The following is a 14,699-nucleotide window of genomic DNA, read 5'->3' on the forward strand; positions in this document are numbered from 1 at the left end:
TTGTCCTGCCGTCTGAGACTGTTACAGACAGTGATGTTCTTGGGCAGTTCGTCTTAGGAATTCCAATAGATACATGAGGTGATGTACTGTATTATCCCCGGGTACACAGTTTGTGTGCGCGCATAGATACTTACTATAAAGTGTGCACCGGACAAAATGATGAGGGGGCGATCAATGCCCTTGCCAAACAAGCCCGACAGCCTGCATTTGATCTCCCACATCCATACAAAGGTGAAGGAGAGAACTGACCTTACACAGTTGTCCTCTGATGTTGTGTCTGTGCCATATACAGCACATGCTAGACTCCTATACCATACGCACCACCACCTCCACCATCAATGGAATGACTTGTAATAAATGAGTGTCATTTAATGGGATAGAGTAGCCATATGCACATGTATTACATCCTGTCCAGAACTGAGCTTCTCCTGTCCCCTTAGGATTTCAGCTCCCGTTTAATCATTTTGAATCATTTGTTTCTGGTAAATTTCTTTCAGTATTTTTAGACCAGGATTGATTCAGCTTAAATTAAAGATGGCTATCTTGCAAAGTATGTACAAACTGTGGCTCAACCAAACTGTAGCCATCAAACACATTTCAACTTTGATGGGGCTCATCTGTGCTCCTTCGTTTATCTCATTTGGGCCTTACTGTCACTAAAGGCAGAACTGAGGAGAGAGAGAGTAGAAATGGCCCTCCAAGGCAAAGTCACGTACTCATGGACTCTTGCAGAAAGAAGGCCTTGATTTTAAGAATTGTTTCCTGGGTGATCTTTGTCGGCTTCTGTCTCTTACGTTCGGGCCTCACCTGGCACTTGAACCCAGAACAGTCACCTTGCCTCAGTCTCCCAAGTGCGCGGGTTATAGAGTGCACTACCTGCCTGGCCGTAGGATTTTGAAATAGGGATGGGAACTTGAGAGTGGATAGGGGGCTGGGGAGCTGGTGTAAAATGCTTGCTGCACAAGCAGGAGAACCTGAGCTCCTTCCTCAGTGCCTATGTAAAGGCCAGGGGCTGGGGCCCAGGGCACAGACGGCCTAGTTGACTCTGTGAATTTGAGGTTCACTGAGAGTCCTCTCTCAGAAGCATTCAGATGCCTGATGTAGACTCCCGTCTACACACACACACACACACACACACACACACACACACACACACCGTTGTATGGTTGTTGATACATGTTAGAACACTGATAAATGTTTCCTTATGATTAGACTAAACTGACAAAGTTTCAGTAATAGCTTCTGGTGTGACCAAAACACCAACTTTAAGGAGGAAATACTTATTTTTGACTCACGGTTTCAGAGATTTCAATCCATACTTGTTCAGTTCTACAGCCCTTGGACCTCTAAGGAGGCAAGCACACCCTGGCAGGAAGTGTATATAGTGGAAACGGCTCACTTTATAGTGGTCAGGAAACAAGGAGAGGAAATGCCTGGGGTTCCGGTAGCTCAGCGTCATCTTCAGAGGTGTACCTCACCAATCTGACTGACCCTTGAGGACCTACCTATTTTAAAAGGTTTCCTCACCTCCTAATAGTACCTGAGTCTGCCGGCCTGACCGTTTAACACATGGGTTGTTGAGTGGTAGCTGAGATCCAAACTATAGTTATGCCTGTTGTACATAACACATTGCAGAAATCTAATGACTTATAATAATATTTCTTATCTCACAGTAAGTCTGTCCACAGCTTTATTAAAAATGGTCAGATTGCGTTCCCCCATGTCTCAGCCATGGGAAATCATTGCTTCTAAAATGTATTTCTTCTTAGGGCTGAGGGCCCTAGCTTTTCACCGACAAGTAGAGGCCTCGCTCAGTCCCTCAGGTCCAAGGGGTTGCTTTACATGGTGACTTCATGGGCTGCAGGAGAGCCCTTCTCTCATACAGTTTTCCTCATACAGGTCTCTGAAATCAAATCTCTGTAATCAAGACCACAGCACCCCATTACCCTCCCACTTTCTGTAGCTTGGAGGTTGGTTACAGTTGTTACAGCAAGGGGGGTCATAGGAAGAGTGACCATCATGGGGTCACCATTACGCTGAGTGTGCCACAGAAACTTAAGAACATGTTAGTAGCTACAGTCCATAATCCCACGTCACCCGCTTTGGTGTCTGACAAAAGCCGAGAGAAGAGATGAATGACAGTTAAGTCCCTCATAGACCCGGCGCTCCAGTCAAGGCATGTCTGACCCTCAAAAGCTGCATATTAGTCTTGTTCCCATTCTCACAGACATCCACCCCATACTTTACCATTTTGTACATGCCTCTGAAGTCTGGTCTGCACTGCCTGCAGCCCTCAGGGCAATCCTGCTTATGGATGGAGAGACCCAGGGTCAGGAAACCCTTCAGAAACGATCCCAGCCCGTAAGGGTAGGAGATGGTTTAACTTGGACCCCTTCGTTTCTGTCACCTAAGCAGAATTGTAGACCATGTCTACTGATGACATGACTACCTCAGATATGCTTGTTAGTGAGGTGTGATCTTGTATGCAAATACTAAATTGTGTGTGGAGTGCAGTACAGTGAGGTCTGTACACTACAGTTCAGCTCCTCCTGATCCTCGTCGTGTGTCTTTAATCCTTGAAATATTCCTCTAAGTGATATACCCATTCTCCAGAGCAAACAACGAAGGCTTAAGCAGTTTGTAAGTGATGGACACTTAATTCAATAAAACAACCTTTGCTTTTTGCCTTGAGTCCACAAAGAAAATTTCTAGGCCTAAACTCTTTGGCTTGTTTTTTAAGTCAGTGGATTCTGTGTTTCTGAAGTTATGCCCTTTAGTTGTTTTTGCATTGGATTTTAAAGATGTGATTTCACTGGTGTAGCTAAGTGACCCAGGTGATGTTTGGTGTAAAGCTACAGGGTTTCTCAAGTGATGCCCAGTGTGGATGCATATATTGTATTGATAATTATAACCAACAACAATACCTTTTATTTTATCTTTGTGTTTTGCTGCTTTTTTAAATATTTCAGCAAACTGTCTAATGAAATTGAAGGTTTCGAAAGATGTCTAAAGCTTAGTGGCCACATCTATCGTCTGTCTTCTGACCCTTAAAAAAAAAAAACAAAGAATAAATGGGATGTTTCAGAAGAGAGCTATTTAAAAGGAAGAGTGTTGCAAATGGCTTCAGAATCTACCAATGGGAAGCTAGCTAGGAGTCACGTGACAAAGGGGCGGCGTCAGCAGCAGCAGCAGCAGCAGGTGAGGAGCCGGTCCTCTGTCAGCGAGTGTGATGGCGACGACTCCTTCATCTTCGAAGCCAACGAGGCCTGGAAGGACTTTCACGGCTCTCTCCTGGGCTTCTATGAGAACGGGGAGCTCTGTGACGTCACTCTAAAGGTGAGACCATTTTTCTTTTTCCAGCCCCTTTGGTGTATCATGAAAAATGAGACTTTCTGGACTTATATAAAAATTGTGTCATGTGTATTATGTTAGAATGTCTTTATTTATTTATTCATTTATTCATTTATTCGTTTATTCGTTTATTCATTTATTCGTTTATTCGTTTATTCGTTTATTCGTTTATTCGTTTATTCGTTTATTCGTTTATTCATTTATTCATTCATTTATTTATTTATTTATTTATTTATTTATTTATTTATTGTGAGTGTCTCTTGTGTGGCCCAAGTTAGCCTCGGAATCATGTCCTGCCTCACGGCTCCTGAACGTTGGGATTGCAGGCATGTGCTACACTGTATTCGGATCCACCCTTTTTACTGAAGAAATAGGCATGTTGTCACACTAATTTACTGCTGCTCTTTTTTTTTTTTATTGAAAATTTTTTCATGCAATATATTCTGATCACGATATTCATTCCTACGTCTTCCAGTTCCTCTCCTCACCCAACCAACTCCACACCCTTTCTCTCTCTCTAGAAATACAAAAACCCAACCAGGGGGGCAAAAACAAAACTATGAGACACACACAAATCACAAAACCCACAAACTCAGAAATCATAATACATGAGCAAAAGACCAGTTAGGAAACAAGTGCCCAAACAAAAATGTCTGTAAAAATACCACTGAGGGACTGGAGAGATGGCTCAGTGGTTAAGAGCAAATACTACCGAGGTCATTTTGTGTTGTCCATCTACTGCTGAGCCTGAGTCCTGCCCTTAAGTGTGACTCATGTACCCAGTGACACGCCACTCCATTGGAGGGAACAGATTTTCCCTTTGTAAGGGTCGTTTCTGGAGATGGCTTTTTGGATAGGGGTGGGAGCATCTCTGTATCTCCTTCCCTCAAGGTGCTGGGGCCCCCTCTGACTTGCACCTGTGTAGGCCCTGTGCATGCTGCCACAGTCGCTGTGAGTTCACATGTTGTCCGTCCTGTTGTGTCCAGACGACTCTTTCCTCACCTCTGGGGAGTCAGCCATCACCTCTGCCTCTCACAGTCTTGCTGCCTCCTCTTCCACATGGCTCCCTGAACCCTAACCCTGAGGGGAGGGCTTTGATGACATCATCTCATCAGGACAGATGTTCCAAGGTCTCTCACTCTCCGCACACCGACCACTTGAGTGTCTCCTTGGTATTAGTTCCCATCTGCAGGATAAAAGCCTCTCTAAAAATGGCCGAGTGTGGCACTGACCTCTGAGTAGAGCAGAAGGTTGTGAGGAGTCATTTTGTCACTCTGTTCCGTGTTTGGCTCTCCCCCAGGCCCGTGATTCAGTGTCAGGTTCTTGCCTGATGTGGGCTCCATCTAATGGTGTGAGCCTTGAATCGACCACACAGTGGTTACTCAATCCTGCAGTGTTGGCGCCAGCAATGCATCTCGCCATGAATCAGTGCAGAACAACCAATGGGCTTTGCAGGAGCCTGAGGCGTTTGGGAGTTCCCACACGGCACTTTGGGCTAACCACTCATCTAGATGTAACCAAGTCCTGACCTGGGAGGTTTCTCTTGGTTGTGAAAGATGTCTAGTTGGCATTGTTTCAATGGTTATGTGGTGACTCACTTAGACTTCTGTCATCTATGTGTGTGTGTGTTAGGAAGCTTCTACAGTAGTGAATTTTCGTCTGACCCCATAAGTGGTCCTTAGTGTCAGTCGTCCCTCTGACCACTCTCGTCATCCCTCACTCTAGTCAGTCATCCCACTTCAGTCTTCCCCTCTGCCCCACCTGTCTCTCCAGCATGGTATATTCTATTTCCCCTTCCTAGGAAGATCCTCTCCTCTCTGGAGCCCCTTACCAGGTACCTAACCTCTGTGGTTATGCAGACTGTAGCATGCATATTGAAGCCTTAAAAGCTATTATCCACATATAAAACACATACTCTATTGCCCTTTGGAGTCGGGGTTACCTCCAAATGCTTCTTTTATTCACCACTAAATATCATGATTTGACTTTTGAAACAGCAAATATTTCATTGCATCAACGTCCCACGTTGTCACTATCCACCCATCAGTTAGCGAGCATCTAGGTTGTTTTCAGTTCCTAACTATTACGGATAGGCAGGGGACGTGGATTAGCTGGTACCTGTGTATTGGACAGCTCTTTGGGACTGTGCCCAAGAGTTGTAGATCCAACGTAGCTCTATTTCCGGTTCTTGAGGGACTGTCATGCTGACTTCCACAGGGGCAGTACACGTTCACTACCTCTAGCAAGCATGTCTGTCTGCCTTCCCTGCACCCTCACCACACGGGCTGTCTTTGTTTTATTATCTTGGCCATTCTGACTGATAAAAGATGAAATCTCAAGGTAGTTTTGATTTACATCCCCTGCTGACTAAAGATGCCGACATGTTGTTAAGTGCTCCTCAGCCACCGCGGCTCATCTTCTGAGAGCTCTGCTTGGTCTGTGCCTCATTGTTACGCTGGGTTATTCGTTTTCCTGATGTCCACTGTTTTAAGTTCTTCATAACTTTAGGTATGAACCCTTTATCATGTGTGTTATTGGTAAAGATACTTCCCCATTCTGTGGCCTGCCTCTTTGCTCAAATAGGAGCTTTTCAGTTTGATGAGGTCCTGTTTATCAGTTGTTGGTCTTAGTGTCTGTGCTCGTGGTGTTCTGTTCAGAATGTCTTCTGTGCAGGTGACTCCAAGGCTATCCCTCTTTTTCTTCTGTCAGATTCAGCATATGGGATTGGGTCTTATGTTGAGGTCCTTGGTCCATTTGGAGTTTGTTTTGTGAAGGGTGATGGTGTAGATCGTTTACATTCTCATCTGTGTAGTCTCCTGCAGGAAGCCATCCAGTCTTACCAGCACCGTCTACAGTAGATACTTTGTGTTTTTCTAGCATGTATCTCTGGCTTCTGTGTCAAAAATCCGGTGTCCATAGGTGTGGGCACGTCTATCCCAGTCTTTAATTCAGTTTCATCGATGAGCATGTCTGTGTTTACTCCCATACCATGATGTCTTTATTACTGTATCATAGTTGAGAGAGAGAGAGAGAGAGAGAGAGAGAGAGAAAGAAAGAAAGTGTGTGTGTGTGTGTGTGTGTGTGTGTGTGTGTGTGTGTGTGTGTGTGTGTGGTGTCCATATGAAACTGAAAAGTGTCCTTTCAGTTTTGTGAACAGTCTAAATGAGATGTCTCCATCAAATCCCTCCCCTCAGAATTCAGGGAGCCCCATGGTGTGTAGCAGGTCCTCTCCTGTCAGTTTAGCACTTTTATGAGTCTCCAGAATGTGTCAAGAGAGGGTCTCTGATTCTTGTGCCTTCTCTTGGGGCTTTTTATTTTGTTTTTGGCTTGGCTTGTCCACGCTCAATAGTTTTTGATAGTTTTTGTTTTATCTTATTTTGTCCTGTTTTGTTGTTATCTCCTAGAAGCCTGTTCTTTTCTGAGAGAGAGAAAAAGAGAGTGGATCTAGAGGGGAGCGGAGGGGAGGCAGGGAAGAATTGGGAGGAGAGGAGGGAAAACTATATTTAGGTTATATCCTATGAGAAAAGAATCTATATTTAATAAACGGGGGAAACCTCACTCAAACAGAAATAAGTAAATAAATAAATAATGTAGTTTAAAATAAAAAATTCTGTGGAGAATTGTGGTCAGGATTGCATTCAGTCTGTAGATTGCTTTTGGCATGCTTTTGGCAGGATGACCATTTCCTTTAAATCAATCCTACTGGTCTACAAGTGTGGGAAATCTTTCCATCTTCTGGTTTCTTCTTCAGTTTTCTTTTTCTAGTGTCTTAAAGTTTTTTTTTAATTTATTCATTTATTATGTATAAGTACACTATAGCTGTCTTCAGACACACCAGAAGAGGGCATCGGATCTCTTTACAGATGGTTGTGAGCCACCATGTGGTTGCTGGGAATTGAACTCAAGACCTCTGGAAGAGCAGTCGGGGCTCTTAACCGCTGAGCCATCTCTCCAGCCCTAATACTATACACATCTTTCACTTAATTGGTTAGAGTTACCCCAGATACTTTCTGAGGCTATCATGAAAGGTATTGCTTCTGTGAATTCTTTCCCAGTCTTTTGTTCGTATATAGGAAGGCTACCTATTTCTGTGAGTTAATTTTGTAGTGTGCTTCTTTGCTGAAAGTGATTGTCAGCTGCTGGTTGTCCTAGTGGAATTTTCAGGGTTGTTTTCGTATAAGATCGTGTCATCTGCAAGCCTGCCTTCCTTTCCTGTTTGTATCCCTTGATCTCCTTCAGTTGTCTAATTCTCTAGCTAAGACATCGAGTACTGTATGTGCTGAATAGGTCTGGAGAGACTGGACAGCCTTGTCTGGGTCCTGATTTTAGTAGAAATGTTTTGATTTTCTCTGTTTAGGTTGATGTTGGCTGTGGGTTTTATTATGTTGAGTAATGTCTCTTGTATCCTTAGTCTATCTGGGACTTTTATCATGAAGGGGTGTTGGACCTTGTCTGCATGTTATAAATGATCATGTGGTTTTGCCTTTCAGCAGTTTATACATTGGACAGTGATCAATGTTCATATATTAAACCATCCCTGCATCTTTGGGATGAAGCCTACTTGATCATGGTGGATGATCTTTTTAATGTGTTCTTGGATTTGGTTTTCAAGTATTTTATTGAATATTTTTGCATCAATGTTCATCAGGCAAATTGGTCTGAAGTTCTTTCTTCGCTGAGTCTTTGTGTGGTTTGGGTAATAGCTAGAATTCTGCATTAAACCCACCTGGCTTCGGGCTTTCTTTTTGGTTAGGAGACTTTTAATTTTAAGGACTGCTTTTATTGTTGTTTTTGGGCTTTGTTTTGTTTTGTTTGTTTGTTTTTTGAGACAGGATTTCCCTGTGTAGCCCTGGCTGTCCTGAACTTGCTCTATAGTCCAAGCTGGTCTCTTTGCTTCCCCAGAGCTGGGATTAAAGGCGTATGCCACCACCATCTGGAAGTTGTGGCCTTTTTTTGTTTTGAGAGAATTTCACACAAAATGGGGGAAGGGGGAATAATGGGATAGGAAGATTTAAATGAGATGGGGGGTGGGGAGCAAAAAAGCAAAAGAATACAAAGAGAAATAGTTAACACTAAAGACCTTCTAAAAAGTGCTGAGCAGAGGATCATAAATTATTATTTTAGATGCATACTGAATTGTGAGGATCAGGTCTTGATGTGAATTCACCATGTAATTAGTGTGTTTCCTTTCATGATCATTGTGCTGGGGACAAGCATCATGAGATATAAGCACCCTAAAATCTGCTGTGCAGTTCCCACATGAGGGAGGCCACCAATCATTTAAATCCCAGAGGTGATGCTGAGGGGATGTGTGTAGTAAGTTGAAAGAAAAAGAAATGTGTGTAGTGAGCTGCATTTGCCTCGAGGGGATTTGAAGTTGAGCCAGAGATGGGCGCACTAGTATAAGTTCAATGATAGCCAGAGGCTTAGAGGAGGATCCTTTGTTGATGTCTGAAAGGTGATCAGGGGAGGATCCATTAGTAATGTCTGAAAGCTGATCAGGAGAGGATCCATTAGTAATGTCTGAAAGGTGATCAGGGGAGGATCCATCAGTGATGTCTGAAAGATGATTAGAAGGGTTTACGTAAGAGTAAAAATACTGCCTTCAGGTCATTTCAGGAGGTCAAATTGTTTATGTACTGTTATGTTTGCTCCTGGAAATGTTTTTAAGTAATGTATGTAAGGCAAGCTCTAGCATTATATATGGGTGAGCATTTTTGCAAACTCTTGTTTAGGTGCTGGTGAGTGAACTGGGTGCTTGCATGCTAAGCACGCACTCCACTACCTCTCAGTGGGGCGTTTTGAAGGCACCTGGCTGGCTGGGACAATTCCTCTTGTCGGCCTCCTTTCATACCACCCACTCCTGGGTTTTATGTTACAGATCAGTACAAATAGCACTTCATAGACACTGTTACTCCCGTGTCATTATAGCTTGAGGATGCCCCACTCCTTTACTAAAGCACGGGTTAATTTGTAATACAGAAGCAGAGGGTAAGAGCCCCAGTAGCATGAGTGTTTTGCCTGTATGCATGTCTGTGCATCACCTGTGTGCCTGGTGCCTGCAGAGACCGAAAGACGGCATCTGATCCTCTGGATTTGGAGTTAGGTGGTTGTGAGCCACTGTGTAGGTGCTGAGAACCGAACCCAGGTCCTCTGTAAGAGCAGCAAATACTTTTACCCATGAGCCATCTCTCCAGCCCCAGCCCTAGCCCTGTAGCAACTCTTAATGTTGCCAGAAGGTATAGTATTTATAATTTGGCCTAAAAAAGACTGCTTGATTTTTAAGCAATGATCATAGTCTCTATTAATATTTTTCCAACAGTATGTGAGGGCATTGTAATAATACTTCTCAAAAGGTGGGGAAAGAGGTGAATTGGTTACATTGTAACCATTGATTCCTGACCTGAAAGAAGGCTGCTACTTATTTGTTACAGTTCTAAAGGCAGAGGAATTCAAGATAAAGATAGAGCAGTTTTGGTATCTGGTGAGGGCTACTCTATGCTTCTGAAATGGCACCACCGTGCTGCCTTCTCCCAGTCACTGTGTCTCACATGGTGGAAGGCAGGAGGGTACAAAGGCCTGAGCTAATTGGAGCTAGCCCTGTATAAGCCACTGATCTCATGATCTTAGAACCCACATGGTTTCCTTACTTCTCAAAACCCCACCACATAGGGTTGGGGAAGGGACTTCAAACCGTATTCCAGTTGTAACTTAATACAAAAGGAATGGTAATGGAAAGGTCCCCTTTCCTCATAGCAGAGAAGGTCCCTTTCCTCAATGTTCAACTATTCTGAGGTATTAAAGTGTCTTCAGAATTCTGTAACAGTCTCAGTTTGTCCTTTCAACTAGTAACTCGGGCTTGTTAAGTCTGTTTTCTGTTACTCAGAAGGATTATTTAAATATTTATGTTGTTTACTTCAACTCTCAAATGCTGTCTGAATTGTCTCCATTATATAATTTAAAAATGAACCAGGGTGAGGTTAATTATTGCAGAACAGTGTCTGGCTGCTGTCCTGTGGTAATTCAGTACATGTTAAGGCTACCTGGAGACTGGCACAACCATCTAACCGCTTCCACTTTAGATCTTGGGTGACTAAGCAATTTAAATCAATTTTTTTAAAGTAGTATAATTAAAAGCAAAATTATTCAGATCTTAAATCGAAAACTCAGAATATTGCTTATAAAGGATGTAAAAATAGGCTTGTTTTTATTATTTTGTGCACAAAAGAATAGTTCCAGAATAACCACATGTTGAAAACTGTTGCATAGTTAAGGAATAAAAGGGAAAGAAGTTCGCTCTGAGCACATTAGCCAGAACAGCAGGACCTTGCTCTGTTTTGCTGAGGTGAAGAGTCACAGGACAGACATGAAAATTGTTCTGTGTGCTTGAAAGGTGGCTTGGCAAACTGTCACAAGCTATAAAAAGTGGGGGCCTCCAAATCCACCCCAAATTTAAGGGAAATCACTCACCTTTTGTAAGCTATCATTTGTGTGTAAACTAATGAAAAGTCGAAGTGTCCTAACCGGACAATGTCGGACAATGAAGTACTGTGTTACAGCTACTGTAACCATACTGTAGAGGGGTTGCAGAGGTTTCGGAAACTTGAAAATAAATATTTCAAGAAACTTACTTCTCTTTCAACTTGCATAAATGTCGTTGAAGCAAATGTATTAGCAAGTTGGCAGTCAAATTGGGAGTAAACATTTTCCTGCTTTCTGAGTTCGATGGGCATGTCAGACCAGGGGACAACTAGTTGTGTAGGTCAGTAGATAAGCTAACTTCTAAGAACTGACAGTGATGGAATTATCTTTTTTATTGAATTTTTTTATTTACACTTCAAATGTTATCCCCTGTCCATAAACCCCCTATCCCATGTCCTTTCCCTTCTTTGAGGGTGTTGGCCCACCCACCCACCCAATCCTTCCTGTTTCTCCGCTCTGACAATCCCCTGCACTGGGGTGGAGGCTTCTTCTCGAATTGGTGCCCAACAAGGCCATCCTCTGCTACATATGCAGCTGGAGCCATGGCTCTGTCCATGTGTACTCTTTGGGTAGTGGTTTAGTCCCTAGGAGCTCTGGTTGACTGGCATTGTTGTTCTTATGGGGTTGCAAACCCCTTCAGCTCCTTCAATCCTTTCTCTAACTCCAGTGGGAACCCCCATTCTCAGTTCAGTGGTTGGCTGCTAGCATCCGCCCCTGGATCTGTCCTGCCCTGGCAGAGCCTCTCAGGAGACAGCTACATCAGGCTCCTGTCCGCATGTCCCTTTTCAACAGTTGTGGTTTACTTCACCTCCTTTGTTAGAGTTGTTAGCTCAGGGGTCTGATGCTGAGTCAGCAGTAAATGTGACTGAGAAGAGCTTTCCTGAACAAAAAAGAGCCTTTGTTTTGTTGTGGTTTGATCCATAGTGGCCAATTTTAAGTATTTCATTTTTTAAGAAAGAAATAATTTCAGCAATGTCAGTTTTTTCTTACTATCCTGAATTATTCATGTTTGCTCATTTATCTAACAAAAATGAACAAAGACTTGTAAATGAGAAATTTTACAAGTGCTAAGGACCACACATATGTCATATACATCATGGCACTTATTTCTGTGATGAAACCATACAGTTATTTTGTAGTTTATTATGTTTTTTAGTCCAGTTTGAAGCACCAAGTTTATATATTTCTAATTTCTGATTAAACTTTTTGGTAACTGGTAATTATTTTTATGTACCAGGAAGGGAAATGCAGAAATAAACTTTACAGACCATGTTGTAGTATATAACTTCAAAGAAGACTTCATGTAGTGGAAGGCCGTATGTAGTGGTCCATTCCTTAGACTTAGGATGGATAGTTACTACAAAAGAGCATAGTTTGGGTTGGGAGGGCTTGGCTACATTTTAAGTTGCTTTTTGTTTTTAATTAAGAAATTAAAATAGAGTTGTAGAAAATCTACATGAAAATAATTCCCTGTCTACCTTAGTCATTGTTCAATTGCTGTGAAGAGACACCACGACAGGGCAACTTATGAAAGAATTTATTGGGGTTTACAGTATCAGAGTGAGTCCATGCCCATTGTGGCAGGGAGAATGGTGGAAGGGATAGTGGTGGCAGTGAGGCAGGCAGACACACAGGCAGGCAGGCAGGCAGGCAGGCAGGCAGGCAGATGGCAGGCAGACAGACAGACAGACAGACGGGTAGACAGATGGGTAGACAGGCAGGCAGATAGACTGACAGACAGGTAGACAGGCAGGCAGGCAGGCAGACAGACAGACATACAGGCAAGAGGCAGGCAGCAAGCAGCCAGACAGGCAGTACTGCTGGAGCAATGGCTAGGAACGTACATGTTGAGACAACAGTGTAGAGGCAGAGAGAGAGCTAGCTGGGAATAGCCTGCCTAGAGTGCCACACCCCTTCTAACAAGGCCACACTTCCTAATCCTTCCCAAACAGATCCACATTGGGAACCAAACATTCAGATGCATTAGATATGGCGGTCACTGTGTTCACACCACCTCTCTCACTCTTGATTTTTATTCCTTGGGTGGGAAGTTAGTATTAAAGTAGTGGTTGTCTGGAAACTGTGGGACTCTTCTACTGTGTGGTTCTCTCTCGGCCTGGGAATTGGACCTTCAACCTCACACATAACGGCAAACCCCTACCATTAAGCTATAGCGCTAGCCCTCAGATAACTGCTAAGATGTCGTTTTTAGGCTGCTTTAAAGTGTTTACTGTCTCACAACATGATCCTCAAGTATGAGGTCATTTAGACAATAACAGTTCAGGGTGGCTCATTTGGGAGATGAACATTGCCGACTCTGGGAAGCTGGTCTAGGCTGAAGGCTAAGGGTCCAGCATTCGTGCAAGTGCAGTTGTCTGGAGCGTCGTCCTCGGCAGTGTTGTCCGGCGTGCAGCCATCTCAGCGTGTGTGTTGATTTGGACAGGTCGGCTCAAAGCTCATCTCCTGCCACAAGCTGGCGCTGGCTTGTGTCATCCCCTACTTCAGAGCCATGTTTCTTTCTGAAATGTCTGAGGCTAAGCAGGCGCTGATCGAGATTCGGGACTTTGACGGCGATGCCGTGGAGGACTTGGTGAAGTTCGTCTACTCTTCGCGGCTCACTCTGACAGTGGACAACGTCCAGCCTCTGCTGTATGCAGCGTGCATCCTGCAGGTTGAACTGGTGGCCAGAGCTTGCTGCGAATACATGAAGCTACACTTTCATCCCTCCAACTGCCTGGCTGTGCGAGCCTTTGCGGAGAGTCACAACCGAACAGACCTAATGGACATGGCGGACCAGTATGCGTGCGAGCACTTTACTGAAGTGGTAGAGTGTGAGGACTTCGTGAGCGTGTCCCCACAGCACCTGCACAAGCTCCTCTCCTCCAGCGACCTCAACATTGACAGCGAGAAGCAGGTCTACAGTGCCGCCATCAAGTGGCTTCTTGCCAACCCACAGCATCACCCTAAATGGCTGGACGAGACCCTTGCCCAGGTAGGACTCAGACGGGACTGCGTGTTGCCCTGTGATGTCACTCGTCGGGAGGGTGTAAGGCGGCTCGGGAATTAACTCTTCATGGCCCGTGCAGTTTCTACACTAATGGTACATCTGATCATTATGTAAAAGGCTTACATATTTAAAATATCCATGTGAAGTGGACAGTGTTTCCGTGAGTTGAAAATGGCTCCAGGAAAACAGTCCTACCGGTCATTTATAACCTACTGTGTAATGATGTTCCTACATTTTAATAAATCATTTTCCTAATGACAGTATAGTTATTCCTAACGATTATAGACCTCAAACTTGCTATTGTAGCCAAGGAGCCAAGTTTGAGACTGGAAAGAACCAAATGGCATGACCTTGCATGGTAGAGTTTATTTTGAAACCTTGGAAGTGTCTGTCACGATTGTCGATGTTAACTGTCAGAGTGGGTGCCCTGGATAAGGAATTGGGAGGCAGGCCTTCCGAGGTCTGCACCCGGTGTTCTCCTTCCTTCCCGTTGTTCTTCCTGTTCCCCTCCTTCCTCTTCCTGAGAAGTAAGGTGATGCTCCCTAGAGAGCAGTAGTGCTGTTTACTACCTTTTCTGAAATGAATGCTTTGTTAAGTTTTCCGGTTGGTAAAAGCATTGGATCAGTAGGGATGCACTTCAGTGGCTGGCATGCTTGCCTACCATGCAGAAAGCCCAGGGTTGGCTGCTCAGCGTAACATGAGCCAGGCGTAGTGATAGCTGCCTGCAGTTGGGCACTGAGGACGGAAGGGCAGAGCCCCGTTGGAAAGCCTCCTTGGCTACAATAGCAAGTTTGAGACCGGCTTGGGCTACATAAAAATCTTTCTCAAAATAACTAAAAACATGATGTTCTTAACCCAA

At 44.0% G+C, this 14,699-nt stretch overlaps 1 protein-coding gene and 1 long non-coding RNA gene across 6 annotated transcripts in view; one reads left to right on the plus strand and one right to left on the minus strand.

Moving 5' to 3' along the window:
* Klhl8 (kelch-like family member 8) overlaps window positions 1-14,699 on the plus strand; it is a 45,598-nt gene that overhangs the window by 17,927 nt on the left and 12,972 nt on the right. For all 4 annotated transcript variants that reach the window (NM_001105995.1, NM_001437209.1, NM_001437208.1 and 1 more), the window contains 2 exon segments: window positions 2,970-3,336; window positions 13,277-13,825. In NM_001105995.1, the coding sequence (NP_001099465.1) occupies window positions 3,118-3,336; window positions 13,277-13,825 (768 nt within the window). In that variant the 5' untranslated portion in view covers window positions 2,970-3,117.
* On the minus strand, window positions 1,659-3,268 carry LOC120096561 (uncharacterized). 2 transcript variants are annotated; one of them, XR_015637249.1, is made up of 4 exons: window positions 3,135-3,221; window positions 2,925-3,046; window positions 2,248-2,304; window positions 1,677-1,917 (listed from the first exon to the last, which is right to left on the minus strand). It is a non-coding gene; the product is annotated as an uncharacterized LOC120096561 (long non-coding RNA). The 2 variants fall into 2 exon arrangements; XR_015637248.1 differs by lacking the exon at window positions 2,248-2,304 and having other exon boundaries at window positions 1,659-1,917; window positions 3,135-3,268.

This window comes from Rattus norvegicus, chromosome 14, assembly GCF_021556685.1.
Source record: "Rattus norvegicus strain SHRSP/BbbUtx chromosome 14, alternate assembly SHRSP_T2T, whole genome shotgun sequence".
NCBI lineage: Eukaryota > Metazoa > Chordata > Mammalia > Rodentia > Muridae > Rattus > Rattus norvegicus.